Source organism: Rhinatrema bivittatum, chromosome 18, assembly GCF_901001135.1.
Source record: "Rhinatrema bivittatum chromosome 18, aRhiBiv1.1, whole genome shotgun sequence".
In the NCBI taxonomy this organism is placed as follows: Eukaryota; Metazoa; Chordata; class Amphibia; order Gymnophiona; family Rhinatrematidae; genus Rhinatrema; species Rhinatrema bivittatum.
In genome coordinates, this window is record NC_042632.1 from 5,384,306 (window position 1) to 5,404,330 (window position 20,025).

The following is a 20,025-nucleotide window of genomic DNA, read 5'->3' on the forward strand; positions in this document are numbered from 1 at the left end:
AGCAAAAAGATAAAAATGAAGCACTGGGTTAACCTGCAGCAACTTTTCCGAATGTGGATAACCTGCATGGAGTCACGGATGTGGGCCCTTGGGCTCTGGAATGGTTGATGCAGCCTAGCAGGCAAACCTATTAGGCCCATACTGACAGCAGGTGAACTCACTCTTACTAGGACTGAAAAGTTTTGCATCTAAATAGCTAATTTGGGAATTTCTGTCACTTATCTGGCTAAATCATAATTGGATAACTACTTATCCAGCTATAATTTAGCCGGATATAAAAGGGGCACTTTGGGAATGCTCCAGGGAGGAACAGAGATATCCGGCTATCTTAGCCGAATATCAGGTATATCCAGCTAGTTTAGCCAGATAACCTTAGGCCTGCTTCACAGCAGGCCTACGATTATCTGGCCTTGTGTGGCCAAATAACCAACTAACTTCAGGGATATCTGGGTAAGTAGCGCACCTTCAAAAAAAAAATGTTGCAGGTCTTCTGACCTAATGCCTACACCCTACCACCATATCTCTATCCCCTTCCTCTGCCACTGTCTCAAAAAAGGCAGGAAAAACCTTTAAAAAACCCTTTTAAACTCCTGCAACATGATTGCTGCTGGCCTTGGGACCAGGTTTTATACTAAACAGTATGGGGCAGATTTTCAAAGGGGTACGCGCATAAGATACACGCGTACCCCCCCCCCCCCAAAAACCTGCCTCAAGCTCCCCCTGCGCGCGCCAAGCCTATGTTGCATAGACTGCCGGTGCACGCAAAGCCCCGGGATGAGCGTAAGTCCCGGGGCTTTCCGGGAGGAGCGTGTCAGGGGCGTGTCGGGGCGTGTCAGGGGGCATGCCACGGCTGGCACATCATTGGGGACATTCTGGGGGCGGGGCCACGGGCATGGTTCCGGCCCGGGGGCGTGGCCACGGCCTTCGGACCGGCCCCCGAACTGGAACATGGTGCCTCGGGAAGGCGTAACTTTTCAAACAAATGTAGGGGGGGTTTAGATAGGGCTAGGGGGTGGGTTAGGTAGGGAAAGGGAGGGGAAGGTGCGGGGGGGGGGTGGAAGGAAAGTTTCCTTCCGAAATCGGAGCGGCCTCGGAGGGAACGGAAGCAGGCTGCAAGGCTCAGTGCGCGCAGGATGCCGATTTTTGCGCAGCCTTGCGGGTGTCGACCCCGGCGTACTTTTGTTTGCGCCGGTCACGTGAACAAAAGTACGCGCGGGCGTAGTTTTTTTTAAATCTGCCCTATTCTTCCAGTGTTATTACCTAAGTAATGCTGGAAGCGGCCCGGATCACAGAGCACAACAATCCTGGCAGGGCGAGGGGGCCCCTTTTAAAGGTAATGGGTGAGTGGGAGACTGTCAGCCTGGGTTGTGGGAGGGAGGGTGACTTTAGGGGGAGGCAGAGGAGACAAATTTTAAGATTTTTAAGCGGGGATTGAGGAGTGAGGCCCGAGCTGGCGATGATCATATTGCCTTTCTTGAGCAGTGGAGGAGAGAGGGGCATAGAGACGTGGTGGTGGGGAGTGTACATTGGGTCAGGAGGCTCGCTAAATTTTTTTTTTTTAATGTGCTACTTTCTGTCTGGGTAAGTAGCAATTTATCTGGCCACACAAGGCCGGATAACTTTGGGGCGGATTTTCAGAGCCCTGCTCGCCTAAATCCGCCCAAAACCGGGCGGATTTAGGCGAGCAGGGCCCTGCGCGCCGGGAAGCCTATTTTACATAGGCCTACCGGCGCGCGCAGAGCCCCGGGACTCGCGTAAGTCCCGGGGTTCTCCGAGGGGGGCGTGTCGGGGGCGTGTCGGGGGCGGGCCCGGTCGGCGCGGTGTTTCGGGGGCGTGTCGGCAGCGTTTTGGGGGCGGGTACGGGGGCGTGGCTACGGCCCGGGGCGGTCCAGGGGCGTGGCCGCGCCCTCAGTACCCGCCCCCAGGTCGCGTCCCGGCGCGCAGGAGGCCCGCTCGCGCGCGGGGATTTACGCCTCCCTCTGGGAGGCGTAAATCCCCGGAGAAAGGTAAGGGGGAGGTGTAGACAGGGCCGGGCGGGTGGGTTAGGTAGAGGAAGGGAGGGGAAGGTGAGGGGAGGGCGTTAGAGGATTCCCTCCAAGGCCGCTCCGATTTTGGAGCGGCCTTGGAGGGAACGGGGGTAGGCTGCGCGGCTCGGCGCGCCCAGGCTATACAAAATCCATAGCCTTGCGCGCGCCGATCCAGGTTTTTAGCAGATACGCGCGGCTCCGCGCGTATCTACTAAAATCCAGCGTACTTTTGTTTGCGCCTGGAGCGCAAACAAAAGTAGGCTATTCGCGCTCCTTTTAAAATCCGCCCCTTTATGTCTAACTGGCCATATTCAACTAATAGCTGGTTAGGGTTAGAATTATCCAGCTGTATGTAGCTGGATAATTTTAAACAAGTATATTCAGCAGGACGTTTATCCCGCTGAATATTCGGGACAAGTTGTCCTTCTAACTTTAGCTGGGTATCTTGTCCACTAAATGGCCTACTTAATATTGGCCTTTTTGTTACTATGTTGCTTTATTTTACTTAAAAAGAAGAATTCACATTAAAAATTGGCATAAAGTTGTGTGAGTTCTTCTTAAGCAATATTCAAAGAAAATATTTTTTTTCTTTTAAAAAATGGTCAAAGTCCACGGGTGAAAAATATGCACTGATTTTACACTTGGGCAGTTCACATATTGCCCTCAGAATGTGTAATTGCTTGTTGATTGCTGTATGCTAGAACAATATAGGTTAAAATGACTGCTGATGGGGTCACGTGATGCGATAGTGTGGAGAGACGTGCTCCCCAGAGCTCTGGGTGCCGGGCCGCAGAAAACTTACATTATACAGTGACAAACCTCCTGAAAGCATATGGTAAAAGTACTGGAAGGAGGGGGAAAGTACCTGGAACTGAGCAAACCAGATCGCATCGGAAAAGAAATGTCGACAAAAACGCCACGCAAAGAGAAAGAAAAGACTAAAAGCGGAGAGGCAGAGCACAAAATGGCCAACGAAGGAAAAGTGCAAGACACGGTAGGCTTCGATGACGCAGCGATCTCCCGAATGACAGCGGCTGTGGCCGAAGCCTTAGAGCCAAATTTTGCTGGAATTGCAGAAAATTTCTCAACCCTTAAAGAATCGCTGAACGATATTGGCCACAGGATTGAGATTGCAGAGGGATGGATTGCGGCAGTGGAGGAAGATCAACAAGCCCTCGTGACCAGGGTTACAGTGCTGGAGTCTGCAGTAAGTGCTGCTGATTCCAAATTGGAGGATTTGGAAAACAGAGCACGCAGGAACAATTTAAAATTTATGGGTCTGCTGGAAGAGATAGCGGAGGGAGAGCTACAGTCCCTACTGGAAGCTTGGTTGCCAGAGGCCCTCAATCTGGAGGCCATGGTCGGGAAGCTTATTGGATACTGGAGGGTAAATCTGATGTTTTTATTGTACAGATCATTACGCGTTGCCGAGAATAATCGGCGTTTAGCCGCCACAGCCGTGGAGAAGTCTTGAAACATTACAATTTTATGGTCCTTGTATTTTAAGTCCCTTAGCTTCCGATAGGCTGCTAAAATTGAGGCCCGTTGCGCCCAATTCATAAATCTGGCTATTACCAAATGAGGCCGCGCCTCCGAGTCCCTCCTGGGGCCTAGCCTGTGGGCCCTTTCTACCTCTCCCTAGATCTTTCTACCTCTCCCTAGATCTGCCCTAGTCAACCATATGGGCACCTGTTGCATAACGTATAGCCAACGAGGGAGCTCTAGCATTTTTAGCAGTGCAATTTTACCTTTTAACGAAATTGGAAGAGTACGCCAGGTTTGCAATTTCTTGGTCATATTTTGTAATAGCGGCTTAATATTTGCCTCATGTATCTTTGTAGTATCTCTGGTTAACAAAATACCTAAGTATCTCATGGTCGTATTGGCCCACCTCAAAAGAAATTCCCCTTTCCAATTCTGGCGAATCGACTCCCCCAAATCCATCGCTTCAGATTTTTCCACGTTAATTTTTAACCCTGCAAAAGACCCAAATGAGGTTTGATGTGCCAGCACTCGTTCTAGGGAGCTTTGAGGGTTCGTTAAAAAAACCAGAACGTCGTCTGCAAAAGCCGAGACTTTGAACTCCTGCCTCCCCCATTTAAAGCCCGTAATCCCTGGATCCGCTTCAAGTTTTCGTAAAAGTGGGTCAACCGATAATATATACAGTAAAGGTGAAAGAGGGCACCCCTGCCTTGTCCCCCTATGTAGTCGAAAAGCCTCTGAGAGGTGGCCATTTGCTCGAATAGATGATGTAGGATTGTGATACAACATACGGATATTATGCACTATGTCTCCCCGAAAGCCATATCGGCCCAATACCGAGAACAGATAATCCCAGGCCACCCTATCAAAGGCTTTCTCGGAGTCAAAGCCCACTAAGATGGCGTCCGTCCCCTGCTTATGGCATTCTTCCATTGCTATTATCAATTTAGTTAAATTAGAACTTATGGCGCGGCCCTTGATAAACCCCACCTGATTAGCCGTAATAATATCAGGGAAAACGCCACTCATCCTATCCGCCATGATTTTGGCAAAAAGTTTAGCCTCGAAATTCAGTAGGGATATGGGCCTATATGCCGCCGGAGACGACAAATCTTTACCCGGTTTCTCCAATACCGTTATAGATGCTTTAGTCATTTCCTCCGGAAATCTACCTCTCCTTTGTGCCTCCCTATAAAAAAGTAGCAAGTCCTCAACCACACGAGAGATTAAAGATTTATAATATTCCGCACTATACCCGTCCGGGCCCGGTGCCTTATGAGCCTTACTGGCCATAATTGCACTCCTCATTTCTTCTTGCTGAATTGGGGAATTCAGATAGTCTAGTTGTTGGGCAGTGATCTGTGGTATATGTAACCCCTGAAAAAACTCCTTCTCCTGCTCCTTTCCCCCCTTCCTATCTTCCGAGTATAGCCGCTCATAGAACTGGCGAAACTCTGCACATATCTCCTCCCCAGTGACAAGGGGGGGTCCCGTCCGCCTTATGTAATTTATCAATCATTGTATTCCCTTTTGCCAATCACATTCAACACCATGTTTGCCAAGACCCTCCCCGTTTTATTCCCAAATCGAAAAAATTTGTGTGCCCCTACCTGAATCCCCCTCTTTGCTCTCTCATGGAGAACTCTATTCAACGTACGTAGAATATCATTGTACGTAGCTTGCGCCTGTGCGGTGTTCTGGTGCATCAAAGCCTGCTTAGCTTCCCTCAGTTGTTTCTCTAACTGCACTATAGTTTTCGCCATGGCCTTTGATCTAGCAATAAGGTAGGACGTAATTTCACCCCTCATCACTGCTTTACTTGTAGCCCAATATAGCCAGCCACGGGTCACTCCTATGGTCCCTATTATGATCAGCAAAGTCATCCCATTTAGCTATGAGAAAGTCCTTAAATTTAGTATCTCCAGCTAAGTGCCCAGGGAAGCACCACATCTTTGAGGGCGTATATCCCAGTCCATCTCCTATCTCCACCCATATGAGCGCGTGATCCGATATTTCTATAGGACCTATAGTTGCTTGGCCTATTTTAGGTAGTAGATCGCTTGACACCAGCGCATAGTCAATTCTGGATAGGGTCGAGTGAGCCTTCGAGTCATGAGTATAATCTCTTTCCGTCGGGTGCAGCGTCCTCCATATGTCTAGAAGCTGCAACTCTGCACACAAATACGATATCCCTTTCCCTATCATACTAGGTCCCGTAGATGATGAATGCGATCAATCTATACTGGGATCACTCACACAATTATAATCCCCAAACATTACCAGGGGCCCCTGGTATATGGCAAGTATCGTACTTACTAAGTCCTGGAAAAATGGGTGCATATAAGCATTCGGCGCATAAATACTACATATAGTAATCGCCCTTCCATAAGCTTTGCCTACCACAATGAGAAACCGACCCAGAGGATCAGCCACCTGTTGGGACACCTCAAATTTAATATTTTTGTGTACTAGAATGGCCACTCCCGCTTTCCTCCCTACCGACGGGGCTTGAAAGCATTGGCCAACCCACTGACTCTTTAACTTCAGACCTTCAGCCTCCGAAAGGTGAGTTTCTTGGAGAGCCGCTATCCCCACCTTATGGCGTTGTAATGCAGTCAGAATTTTTTTCCGTTTAATTGGAGTACTTATTCCCCCTACATTCCAAGATATATACCTGGTATAACCTATCCTGTGGTCAAGGCTGTTTCATAGCAATATAGCGTGAAACATTGTGTTACGGAAGGTGGTCTCCCAGCCTGAACCCCCCTCCAACCACATTCTGAGACTCCTTTCAACCAACTGCTTCTGTCTACCTTATGGGGTGTGCCCGTCCCCTGTGGTCCCCTCACCAGCCCGTTTCCCCCCCTCCCCACCCTTCCCCGATCCCCCCCCCCCCAAAACAGAACAGTATAAACATTTCTGCCCACATAGTTATGGGCCCGAAGTCCATTAATAATGCGACCCAGGTGCCGGACCACTACTATGGTCTCCTCCCACCATTTCCAGAGCACATCATTCTAATTTGAGGGCCACATACGCCGGCTATTCACCCTTCTTTGATAATAACACCCAACTTCAGGGGCTGAATGGGCTCCAGCGTCATCGACAGTTACAGCCATAATACACACAGTTCTCCCTTCTGTGAAATGTGTAGCAAAGCTCTATATGGCCCACATTTAACTGAACATGTCTCTTGCTCTTCCGGTATCGCTTGTCACTAGTCCCTCCGGCTTCCATGTCTTATTATGCAGAACCGATCCTCCTGGTTAACAAACAAATGCCACTCTGCGTAACTGGCAAACTTGTAAACATCCCCTGGGTACTCCCAGGCAGTTGTATCCGTTCAAAGAATAGACTAAGAACCACTGCAAGTCTCGGTAAAGTTCATCCGCTGATATACTTCTCATTTGGAATACTGCCATAGATAGTCTTTCAAGCCATAAGTGAATGCTTTTATGGAATTTTATTGTTGGATCGCTAAACCCTTTTCCAGTCCTAAGGGCTGCCTGGACTCTCCAGCCATGCCCTAGCTTTCTCTGGAGCATCAAAAGTCCGAACTTTTCCATCTCGCCAGATTTTTATCGCTAAGCACATTGCAGCATAATACTAGGCAGGGGGTTTAGCATGTCCCAACTGGAGGACTTACAATTTGGCGTGTATATTGTGCCATGTACAAGACTGGCTGGAGGGTACTGGGAAATTCTCGCCCCTAGCCTTTATACATGATTGGATGTACCCCTATAGACCGGAGGCTTTGCTACAGGTTCCTAGTCCTCAAGTCCCTAGCGCTTATAAGCGACATTTGATAATAGTGTCTGGAAGAAAGGCCTGGAGATACTTATGTATGTCTAAACTGCGCTTGCCATAAGAACATAAGAAGAAGAAGTTGTATCACGCCGTATATGCCATTCTGTGGCAATCCTATGTTTCCAAGTGGCGTTATGGGTAACACCTTTCAACATTGGGAAACTAGAAGGATTAGAAATTTTTTTCAGTTTTTTATTTATTTAGAAACTTTTATATACCGGTATTAGTGGGGACATCATACCGGTTCACATACTAACAAAAGGCTTGAAAATACATATTAACAGGGAAGGAGAACTGGGCGGGGGGTTAACCAAGGGCAGTATGGAAAAATAGTTTAAAAAAAACAAGAACCAGAAACAATTTGCAATATAATTAGCTCCTTAATATAAGGAAAGGGAGGTCACCAGGGGGTGGTGTAAGAAATGGTGTGAATGGGAGGAACTATTCTGAATAAACTTGGTTGAACAGTAGTGTTTTTAGTTTCTTTTTAAATTTGATCACACATGGTTCAAATCTGTGATCAATTTTTTGAGCCAGGTCCAGGAACTATGTGGTCTTTTCAAGACATACAACGAGTTTATGATATAAGGAGACAGGATTTTTTTGCATATTTGCAAGCGAGACATTATGTACATGCCTTAATGGGAGCTTACACACTGGGAGTGGTATGGGACCCATTACGTACTTCCTTTCATCCTAGGTTAAAGACGGGGCATTCTTGTGCAACCTTATTCCTTGCTCTAAAGGAAATCCCTGATCTCTCAGTGCAAATAGATATCCAGAATAAATGGGTCCGTACCGCCGATGTGTATCTCGCACTGTCTGATATTGAAATTGAATTGGGTACTTGTGTTAATGTTTCTGAAAATGTTATACTTCAGGAAGTGAGGTATAAGGTTCTCCAATGTATGTATATCTCCCAAGATCAGAGGTTCGCGGCGAAGTTATGTGAGTCAGCAATGTGTATTAAATGTCAAAAAGATAAAGGGACCTTTCTCCATAGTTTATGGGAATGTTCTCAGCTGGAAATGTTTTGGACGGAGGTCCTATCAAGTATGGAACGGATATTACAAATTTCAATCCCAAAGGACTTGAGGCTCTGCGTCTTCCGTTTACCAAGGGGGGAATTAACAGAGTTACCAGACGGCGACCTTCGATTTCTGGAAAAAGCCTTACTGGTAGCTATGCAGACGATTATGTCCCAATGGATCTCCACAGATCGACCAACAGGCAGACAATGGCATCTGAGATTGGAGGCATTGCTACAACATGAGATGTGGACAGCTAAGTCACAATCAAGGGCGAAACAGGACTTATGTGAAACAATATGGCAGAAATTTTGGCAGTCACTCCCTGCAGCAAAGAGGGATTTGATACTTAAGGTGACAAGTTATAAATACAAGCATTCCGGAGAGACTCTTGTATAACCTAACAGGACGGTAATTTATGGTCTCAGAGGTTGTTGCGTAACTGCTAGTATAACTGCCTGGAGGTGTGTGCCGGCGGAAGGGGGACTACACCAGTAGCGGGGGGTTAGGGGAGGGGGGAAGGGAGGGATGACCATTACTGTGAGGGACGGTTGCTGTTGATACGTTTCACTTTTGATGGTTATGGTCTGAGAGTTTAAAACTTCAATAAAGAAAGAAATAAAAAAAAAAAAAAAGACTGCTGATTGGATATTGTAGTATACAGAACATGTTAGTTCTTTGATCTCAAATGTATCTTGCTTATGTTTCTGGATTTTTTTCAGGTATTCTTGAAGTTGACCAGATCCTGACAGTGTTGCTAACAACAGAGATGTTTGTTGGGGGCTGTATTGCTTTTGTCATGGACAACACTATGCCAGGTATAGTGTGTATTCCAAGAGACATATGTGAATTGTGACTATAGACATAGAAGAGATGTGCATCTGTTTGAAAAAAATGGGTAACATAACAAATGGGACCTTATTCATTTCATTTGTGGGCCCCCTGGAATAAATGGAGGGGTACCACCAATGAAAAAATATTAATTCCATATTTTTATGTTTTCCTTTAATTTCTATGGTCCATTGAACTACATGGTTCTGCTCTCTCCAAATATAAAGAGGTGGAAATAACTTTAGCATCTAGCCCTTCCTTGTGTGACCTCACCACCTTGTCAGAGCTAGGGGTGTGCATTCGTTTGCAACATATTGGTAATCCGCAACGTATAGGGCCATATTCGTTGTATTCGTGGGGAAGCAAAACGTATCGCGATTCCCACGAATACAACGAATCTTCACCGAATTATTCAGCCATCTAAAGGAACGAATTTAAACAACCCCACCCCCCCCACCCCCCCACCCCCCCAACCTCCTGACCCCCCCCCCCCCCAAGACTTACCAAAAGTCCCTGGTGGTCCAGCAGGGGTCCGGGAGTGATCTCCTGCACTCGGGCCGTCGGCTGCCAGTATTCAAAATGGCGCCTATAACCTTTGCCCTTACTATGTCACAGGGGCTACTGGTGCCATTGGTCGGCCCCTGTGACATAGTGAGGGCAAAGGCTATCGGCGATCAGGAGGGTCCCCCAAGACTTGCCAAAAGTCCCTGGTGGTCCAGCAGGGGTCCGGGAGCGATCTCCTGCACTCAGGCCGTCGGCTGCCAGTAATCACAATGACGCCGATAGCCTTTGTCCTCACTATGTCACAGGGGCTACCGGTACCATTGGTCAGCCCCGTCACATGGTAGGAGCACAAGATGGCGCCAGCCATCCATTGTTCCTACCATGTGATAGGGGCCGACCAATGGCACCGGTAGCCCCTCTGACATAGTAAGGTCAAAGGCTATTGGCGCCATTTTGAATACCAGCAGCTGATGTCATGAGTGCAGGAGATGGCTCCCGGACCCCCCCCCCCCCCCACTGGACCACCAGGGAGTTTTGGTAAGTCTTGGGGGGGTCATGAGGGTAGGGGTTGTAGTTAATTAAATTTTAGCTGGGAAACGAGTAAGAATGAATGCATGAACATATCTGGGGCTCCCCTTGCCAAATGCAACGTCTCTTCCCCTCGACGAATACGAATACCGAATGCAACATATGCAGTCCCTCTGCATATCCCTAGTCAGAGCTGAGTCAGGGCATATTGGCAAGGAAACCACATACATGACAAATCACAATGGTTTAGTTGCTGCTGCTGAGGCAAGAAGGGCAGTATTTGCATGAACTGATTCAGAGGAAGAATATTGTATGGGATTCCCTGAATCAGAACGTGAAGTGCTACCAGCAGAAGAAACATTTGGGGGATTAGTTAGTATGGTCTTAGCTGTAACTTCAGTTATGGAGAAGATAGAAGAAACTGAGGATGGTGAGAAAGAGCAGGTGGCACAATGAAGAAGCACTATGGGCCAACCTATGGGTCGACCTAAAAAAAAGATGGGGCATCCATTTTTATTGGAGTGGTTTACAGGCCTCCAAACCAAAAGGAAGAGCTGAACAGAGATCTGGTTGAAGACATCCAAAAGACAGGAAAGAAAGAAGTGGTGATCATTGGAGACTTTAATATGCCAAATATAGACTGGAGAATCCCATCTGCACAATCTAATAATGGTAGAGAAATAGTGGATGCCCTGCAAGTAGCTTTGTTCAAACAAATGGTAATGGAACCCACGAGAGAAGGAGCTATACTCGACTTAGTGCTCACTTATGGAGATAATGTCTCTGATGTCCAGGTGGGCGCCCACCTCAGCACCAGTGATCATCAAATGGTATGGTTTAATATCACAAAAAGGATACAGAAAAGAAGCACAAAGACCCAAGTTTTGCAGTTCAAAAACACAGACTTTGATGAAATGGGGAAGTACCTGGAGGTAGAACTAAAAGGCTGGGAGAACGAGAGAGATGTGGATCAACAGTGGACCAATCTAAAAGGATCAATTACTAAGGGAACTAATCTATATGTTAGAAAAGTAAAGAAAAGCAAAAGAAAAATTAAACTTATCTGGTTCTCAAAGGAGGTGGCTGACAAAATAAAGGCTAAAAGAACAGCGTTCAAGAAATATAAAAGATCCCAAAGGGAGGAGCACAAAGAAGAATATCTGGTAGAACTGAGGGAGATGAAGAAATTAATCAAGACAGCAAATAGTCAAGCAGAGGAGAGGATTGCCAAGGAGGTAAAGAGAGGTAAAGAGAGGTCCTGGAGAAGGACTGTCACTACTTAACAAGAAACTGGAGGGGAATGGAGTAGATGTAACTCCATTTACAGTAGAAAATGTATGGGAAGAGCTGGAGAAACTGAAAGTGGACAAAGCCATGGGGCCTGATGAAGTTCAACCCAGGATACTGAGGGAGCTCAGAGATGTGCTGGCGGGTCCACTGTGTGACATGTTCAATAGATCCCTAGAAACGGGAGTGGTGCTGAGTGATTGGAGAAGAGCGGTGGTGGTCCCACTTCACAAGAGTGGGAACAGAGAAGAGGCTGGTAACTACAGACCAGTTAGCCTCACTTCGGTGGTGGGATAAGTAATAGAGTCACTGTTGAAAGAGAGAATAGTGAACTATCTACAGTCGGGAGAATTGCTGGACCAGAGGCAGCATGGATTCACCAGGGGAAGATCCTGTCAGACAAATCTGATTGACTTTTTTGACTGGGTAATCAAGGAATTGGATCAAGGAAGAGCACTCGATGTCATCTACTTGGATTTCAGCAAAGCTTTTGATACAGTCCCGCACAGGAGACTGGTGAATAAAATGAGAAGCTTAGGAGTGAGTGCCGAGGTGGTGGTCTGGATTGCAAACTGGTTGACGGACAGAAGACAATGTGTGATGGTAAATGGAACTCTCTCTGAAGAGAGAGCGGTTTTAAGCGGTGTACCGCAAGGATTGGTGTTGGGACCGGTCCTGTTCAATATCTTTGTGAGCGACATTGCGGATGGGATAGAAGGTAAGGTTTGTCTTTTTGCAGATGACACTAAGATCTGCAACAGAGTGGACATGCCAGAAGGAGTGGAGAGAATGAGACTGGATTTAAGGAAGCTGGAAGAGTGGTCGAAGATATGGTAACTGAGATTCAGTGCCAAGAACTGCAGAGTCATGCATACAGGGAGTGGAAATCTGAATGAACTGTATTCGATGGGGGGAGAAAGGCTGATGTGCACAGAGCAGGAGAGAGACCTTGGGGTGATAGTGTCTAATGATCTGAAGTCGGCGAAACAATGTGACAAGGCGATAGCTAAAGCCAGAAGAATGCTGGGCTGCATAGAGAGAGGAATATCGAGTAAGAAAAAGGAAGTAAATATCCCCTTGTACAGGTTCTTGGTGAGGCCTCACCTGGAGTACTGTGTTCAGTTCTGGAGACCGTATCTCCAAAGAGACAGAGGCGGTTGTTATGACTGGGGAGGTGGACCCTTGGTCCGGCAATGAGTGCAGAGTCCCACTGTCGGTAGGCGAGGCCCGTCCCGAGGATCACCGGGGAGGATGGAAGCAAATCTGGATGCAGGCGCCTCCTGAAGGTCGTGAGGTCCAGATAGCGGATGCTTCCAGCAGGTCAAGAAATCCGAAGCTGAGCTGGCGCCTCCAGCAGGTCGTAGAATCAGAAGCAGAGCTGGCGCCTCCAGCAAGTCGCAGAATCAGAAGCAGAGCTGGCACCTCCAGCAGGTCGTAGAATCAGAAGCAGAGCTGGTGCCTCCAGCAGGTCGTAGGAACAGAAAACTGTCCAGAGGTCACAACCAACGGAACGTCCGCAGCCGGTTCAGGGAACAAGAGCCAGAGATTACCGCAGCCAGTCCAGGGGTCAGGAGTCAGAGAGTACCACAGCCGGTTCAGGGAACAAGAGCCAGAGATTACCGCAGCCAGTCCAGGGGTCAGGAGCCAGAGAATACAGCAGCCAGTCCAGGAGTCGAGAGCCAGAGAATACTACAGCCAGTCCAGGGGTCGAGTACGGAGGATCAAGGCAGGAACAAGTACAGGAACAAACCACAGGAGCCAAGAAGCCAAGGCAAGGTCTGAAGGCCCAGACCTTGCCTAAAATAGTCCCCAGCTGATGACGTCTTCAGGAACCCCGCCTACTTCCTGCAGGGCTCCCCAAACCAGGTTCCTGTAGTGCGCGGCTATCTGCAGCACCAGGGGGCAGAGCCAGCCACGCGAGAAGAACACCGCGGCCATGTTGAATGGAACTGCACCGCCGGAGGGACTCACCGACGCCGCCTCAGCATCAGCGAATGGGATCCCTGTGCCGGTGACTGGTCGGCCCCGGTCGCGGTTTGCCACGGCCGGCGACCATGACAGCGGTCCAGAGAAGGGCGACCAAAAAGGTGGAGAGTCTTCATCGAATGACTTATGAGTAGAGATGTGCAATCGTTTATCACGAACTAGGCAATTACAATGAAATTGCCTAGTTCGTCGTGTTTCGGGGGCCCCAAAACCCGAAAAGGATTTTCACCGAACTTCGGGGAAAATCCGTTTTTCGGGTTTGCATGGGGAGAGAGGCTTGCCAATAATCCCTGGGGGTCCAGCGGGGGTCCGGGAGCGATTTCGTTGTCGGCTGCCAGAAATCAAAATGGCGCCGATAGCCTTTGCCAATACTATGTCACAGGGGCTTTCGGCGCCATTGGTCGGTTCTCCTACCATGTGACAGGGGCTGACCAATGGCGCCGGTAGCCCCTGTGACATAGTAGTTCAGAGGCTGTTCGGCACTATTTTGAGGAGCAAGGCTGACAATGGCGCACATGTGCACGGAAGAACAAATGGCACCCGGGACCCCGCTGGACCACCAGGAATATTCGTAAGTCTTGGGGAGGGATCGAGATGGGGGGGGGGAGTTTGTATGTATGCACGAAAATGCTTTTAAATGCTTGGGGTGGGGGTTTTTTTAGCTTCATTTCCCGCTTCGTTTTTTGGCCCGGTTTCGGGTTTCCTCGTTTCGTTTTTCAAAAAACTAAACGAGAAAACCCGAATTTTACCACAAAGTATCCGAGTCAAAAAACGACCCGGTAGAAAAAAACGAAGCACATTTCTACTTATAAGGAGAGATTGAAGAATCTAAATATGTACACCCTGGAGGAAAGGAGGAGCAGATGTGATATGATACAGACTTTCAGATACTTGAAAGGTTTTAATGATCCAAAGACAACGACAAACCTTTTCCGTCAGAAAAAAATCAGCAGAACCAGGGGTCACGATTTGAAGCTCCAGGGAGGAAGACTCAGAACTCAGGAAGTATTTCTTCACGGAGAGGGTGGTGGATGCCTTGAATGCCCTTCCGGAGGAAGTGGTGAAGACCAGAACTGTGAAGGACTTCAAAGGGGCGTGGGATAAACACTGTGGATCCATAAAGTCTAGAGGACGTGAATGAAGAGTGGGTGGCTCGCGGGAATGATGGCTACTACCTGGAGATAATATCCTTATTCAATAAACATACACACGGTTAATGCGACTCCAACATTGCTCTAAGACTCCAACATTGCTCTAAGCTTCAACGGCAAGAGGAAATGTGGAAATAAGGATTTGCATTCACAAAAAAGCGGGGAGTAGTTTGCTTTTTAAGCGGTTACTACCCCAAACCAAATAAGTCTGATACTTCACTTTCAATGCATATCCAGCATAGCTCTCTGCTTCAACGGCAGGGGAGAAAGACTGATACTTCACGCATATCCAGCATAGCTCTCTGCTTCAACGGCAGGGGAGAAAGTCTGATACTTCACTTTCAATGCATATCCAGCATAACTCTCTGCTTCAACGGCAGGGGGAATGAAGAAAAGTGGATCTATATGCAGACAACAACCAACAAGGACTGAATTACATAGTCTGGGTAAACAAATAAGCATGGGTGTAGCTTGCTTATTGCGGCGGTTACTACCCCTAACTAATTAAGCTAGATATTTCACTTAGATGCAGCTCCAACACTGCCCTTTGCATTAACCAAAGGGTTACTAAGAGCCAAGAGTAACAGATAAGTATGAGAAAAAAAAGTGCAAAACTTGCTGGGCAGACTGGATGGGCCATTTGGTCTTCTTCTGCCGTCATTTCTATGTTTCTAAGTAGATAATGTGAGTGATTGTTCCCCAGTGTACACCCTCTGTCTTAACCCTAGTGCCAGCATCAGCCCCACAAAGATGTAGAGAAGGGATTATGGAAAAAATCCCTGATCTGAGGCACTTGAATGTGAGGGTGGACCCATTTATTGCTCAGTGTATTCATTGCACAAAAGATAACAGCTGAAGGAAGCAAATGGGACATCACACAAATGCTGGTATGTAGCATCACCTGAAGAAGGAGTACCACTAGCATTGGCATCAGGGGAGGGTGGCAGTACTAGCTTGGGAACCCCCTTCTGCCATGCCTGGTAAAAACCAAAGGAAAGGGGATGAAAAGGGGAAGACCTTTCCTCATGCTGATCCCACAGCCCTTTCCAGCAGTCCGATGGCTGGCCAGCAGCCCCCTGCCATGTATCTGAAGTGGCAACCACCCATGGAGGAAATGGATAGTATTCTTTAGCACCATCTTCAGTATTCAATATTTACTTCTCAACATTTACTTTCAGTATTCACATTCATTCTTTACCTTCAGTGATCACCTTCTTGCAGGAGCTGCCTTCTCTTGGAGACCCAGGACCTGTCTGTTTCCAGCTGGGCCTGTAGTCTTATTCTGCTCTCCAGAATTCACCCACTGAGCTACATGTGTCTCTAGCTTTTAAGGTAGATCAAACTAGATGCCTGGTCCATCACTGGTTAAGCATAGTTTTCAGGTATACTCCCACATAGACAGAATATGGTTAAGAACATAAGAACATAAGAAATTGCCATGCTGGGTCAGACCAAGGGTCCATCAAGCCCAGCATCCTGTTTCCAACAGAGGCCAAAACCAGGCCACAAGAACCTGGCAATTACCCAAACACTAAGAAGATCCCATGCTACTGATGCAATTAATAGCAGTGGCTATTCCCTAAGTAAAATTGATTAATAGCCATTAATGGACTTCTCATCCAAGAACTTATCCAAACATTTTTTGAACCCAGCTACACTAACTGCACTAACCACATCCTCTGGCAACAAATTCCAGAGCTTTATTGTGCGTTGAGTGAAAAAGAATTTTCTCCGATTAGTCTTAAATGTGCTACTTGCTAACTTCATGGAATGCCCCCTAGTCCTTCTATTATTCGAAAGTGAAAATAACCGAGTCACATCTACTCGTTCAAGACCTCTCATGATCTTAAAGACCTCTATCATATCCCCCCTCAGCCGTCTCTTCTTCAAGCTGAACAGCCCTAACCTCTTCAGCCTTTCCTCATTCAATTATGGTAAAGGCAATAGAAGATATGGGCTATCAGGGTATCCATTTTTTAAATATAGCTAAAGCAGAAAACCTGTAAAGGAGTCAGTTGGACTGTTAGATGATTGAGGGGTTAAAAGGACTTTTAGGGAAGATAAGGCCATTTTGGAAAGACTAAATGAATTATTTGCTTCTGTGTTCACTAATGGGGAAGATACTGGTTCTGAAGATGTTTTTCAATGGTAATGATTTGGACGAACTGAACCAAATCATGGTAAACCTGGAAGATGTGGTAGACCAGATTGACAAACTAAAGAGTGGCAAATCACCTGGACCAGATGGTATATACCCCAGGATTCTAAAAGAAATAAAAAATGAAATTTCAGATCTATTAGTAAAAATTTGTATCTATTATTAAAATTTTCCATTATACCTGAAGACTGGAGGATAGCCAATGTAACCCTGATATTTACAAAGGGCTCCAGGGGTGATCCAGGAAACTATAGACTGGTAAGCCTGATGTCAGTGCTGGGAAAAATAGTGTAAACCTTTCTAAAGAACAAAATCTCAGAATATGTAGAAAGACATGGTTTAATGGAACACAGCCAGCATGGATTTACCTGAGGGAAGTCTTGCCTCACAAATCTGCTACATTTTTATGAAGGGGTTAATAAACATGTGGATAAAGGTGAACTGGTAGATATGGTGTAGTTGGATTTTCAGAAGCTGTTTGACAAAGACTTTCATGAGAGGCTTCTAACAAAAAATAAAAAGTCATGGGTTAGGAGGCAATGTCCGTTCATGGATTGCAAACTGGTTAAAAGACAGGAAACAGAGTAGGATTAAATGGCCAGTTTTCTCAGTGGACAAAAAGAAAATAGTGGAGTGCCTCGGGGACCTATATTGGACTGGTGCTTTTCAATATATTTATAAATGATCTAGAAAGGGATATGATGCTTGTGGTGATTAAATTTTCAGATGACAGAAAATTATTCACAGCAGTTAAATCACATGCAGATTGTGATAAATTGCAGAAGGACCTTGAAAGACTGGACGATTAGGTGTCCAAATGCCAGATGAAATTTAATGTAGATAAGTGAAAGGTACGGAAATATTAAAAATAATTTATGCTGTAGTTATATGAAAAGAAAAAGATCTACGTGTCATAGTGGATAATACATTGAAATCTTTGGCTCAGTATACTTCGGTGGTCAAAAAAGCAAATAGAATGTTAGGAATTACTAGGAAGGGAATGGTGAAAAAAAATGGAGAATGTCATAATGCCTCTGTATTGCTCCATGGTGAGACCACACCTTGAGTATTGTGTGCAATTTTGGTCACCGCATCTAAAAAAAGATATAGTTGCACTGGGGAAGGTACAGAGAAGGGCAATCAAAATGATAAAGGGGAGGGAACGGCTCCCTAATGAGGAAAAGCTAAAGAGATTAGGGATGTTTAGCTTGGAGAAGAAGCTGTTGAAAGGGGATATGATAGAGTTCTATAAAATCATGAGAGGACTAGAATGGGTAAATGTGAATTGGTTATTTACTCTTTCAGTTAATAGAAGGACTAGGGGGCACTCTATGACATTAGCATGTGGCACATTTAAAACAAATTAGAGAAAATTCTTTTTCATTCAACACACAATTAAGCTCTGGAATTTTTTGCCAGAGGATATGGTTAGGGCAGATAGTGTAGCTGGGTTTAAATAAGATTTTGATAAGTTCCTGAAGAAGTCCATAAACTGCTATTAATCAAGTTGAATTAGGAAATAGCCACTGCTATTACTGGCAGTAGTAGCATTGGATCTTTTTAATGTTTGGGTACTTGTCGGGTACTTATAACCTGGACTGGCCACTGAATGACAACTTCTTATGTTCTTATCTGGTATGGTCTGCACAGCCTCCCTCCTTCCACCTGTTCCGAGCACTTCCTGTCACTTTATTTATTTATTTATTTATTTATTTATTTATTTAAAAGATTTCATTTGCACAATACAATACTTTCAGCGGATTACATCATAACATACATAATCTTACAGAGCAATAAAAGAAGTATGTACAAAACATAGACAAAGAGCGAACCACATATAACACAGTAATCAAACACATTTATAATGCATACCTATAGCCAATCCATTGGAACACTGCAGGTTGCCTAAAGGCTAAGGGGTAGATTTTAAAAGGGGTGTGCGCCACTCGGCGCGCACACATGTACACCCAATTTTATATCATGCCGTGCAGGGCTTCAATGTCTGCATTCAGTAATTCTGTTCCCCTTCTGAACATTTGCAAAGCTGCTATGTGGTCCATTCCCTCATACTTTTGCTCTCTATCCTCTACTTGGACTGGGAGTCCTTTTCCGACTGTGCCTTTGATCGCTCTGTCCTGCAAGCAGCCTCATAACTGTATCCTTTTCAAAAAATATACTGCCTCCAGTAAGGGTCCAGTGTTTGTTGTGATCTTACTGACGGGAGGCAGGCAGTACTCCCCTGTGGACTCTTCTTAGTTCCCTATTTTTCTGGGAGGAGTTTGTTTTTGGCTACCTTCCGCTGTCTTTTCAGCTGGGAAGTCCCAATAGTGTGACTGTAGTCCCGCTTCTCCACAGAAAAAGTGAAGTTGCTCACCTGACCTAGGTGTTTTCCCTGGATAGCGAGAAGTTCCATATTACGTTCCCTCCCTCCTCCTGGGAAGGTCTTGTTCATAGTTCTTGTTGTTGTTTCTTGTCTGTTTTCACACACATTATTCAGTTGTCATACTGTGATTGGGAAAAGATGGGCAAGGCAGTGCGGTGGCTTTGGGCATTCACACATGTCTGTGAAATTTCTAGAGGTTCAGGTTGAGAATCAATACCCAACTCAGTGCCATCAGATGACATCACCCAGTGATATCTGAACATCCTGCTGTCCATGGAAAACACCTGTTACAGGTGAGCAACTTCACTCTTTCCTGCAGCAATCTAGCCAGAAGAGTCTCACTCTCTTCGCTCTTCTGCAGCATTCTACCCAAAGGAGGTCTCTCTCTCTTGAACTTATCAGCTTAGAGATATACTTGGTAAGAAGAGAGCTAGATGGAAATGTAGGAAAAGGGAGTATTCACTGCCATGGTGGCCCAAATTGTGGGGATCCATGACCCCTATGGCCCTGTCTTTCCACTGCCTACGCATTTATATGTCACAATATCCCCAATTTTAAGTGGTATACAGCATGGCATACAGCAAATCATCCACAATAAAAATTTAGAACAGGTCATTTATACAAAGCTGTTTTATACATCAGCTGAGTAACATTATTAATAGGCCTGACCGAAAAGATGTATTTTCAGTTTCCACCAGGACCTTGCTCCTCCATGATTACTGTTTCTAAGGTAATGGAGGCAGTATTTACAAATACCAATTCAGAAGAAGAATCAGTCCTAAATTCCCAGAATCACAGGGCATTAAATAGCTAGTGGCTAAAGAGCATTTGGTGCCTTTACTCAGAAGCATTT

The 20,025-nt window shown here is 46.1% G+C and overlaps 1 protein-coding gene across 3 annotated transcripts in view; it reads left to right on the forward strand.

The window, feature by feature from the left end:
- The window catches only part of SLC23A1 (solute carrier family 23 member 1), an 896,619-nt gene that overhangs the window by 807,770 nt on the left and 68,824 nt on the right, over window positions 1-20,025 (forward strand). For 2 of the 3 annotated variants that reach the window (XM_029583351.1, XM_029583352.1), the window contains exon 13: window positions 9,067-9,162. The exons of the other annotated variant lie outside the window; for it this stretch is intronic. In XM_029583351.1, the coding sequence (XP_029439211.1) occupies window positions 9,067-9,162 (96 nt within the window). The remainder of the gene's footprint in view (window positions 1-9,066; window positions 9,163-20,025) is intronic. 3 annotated transcript variants of the gene reach the window in all.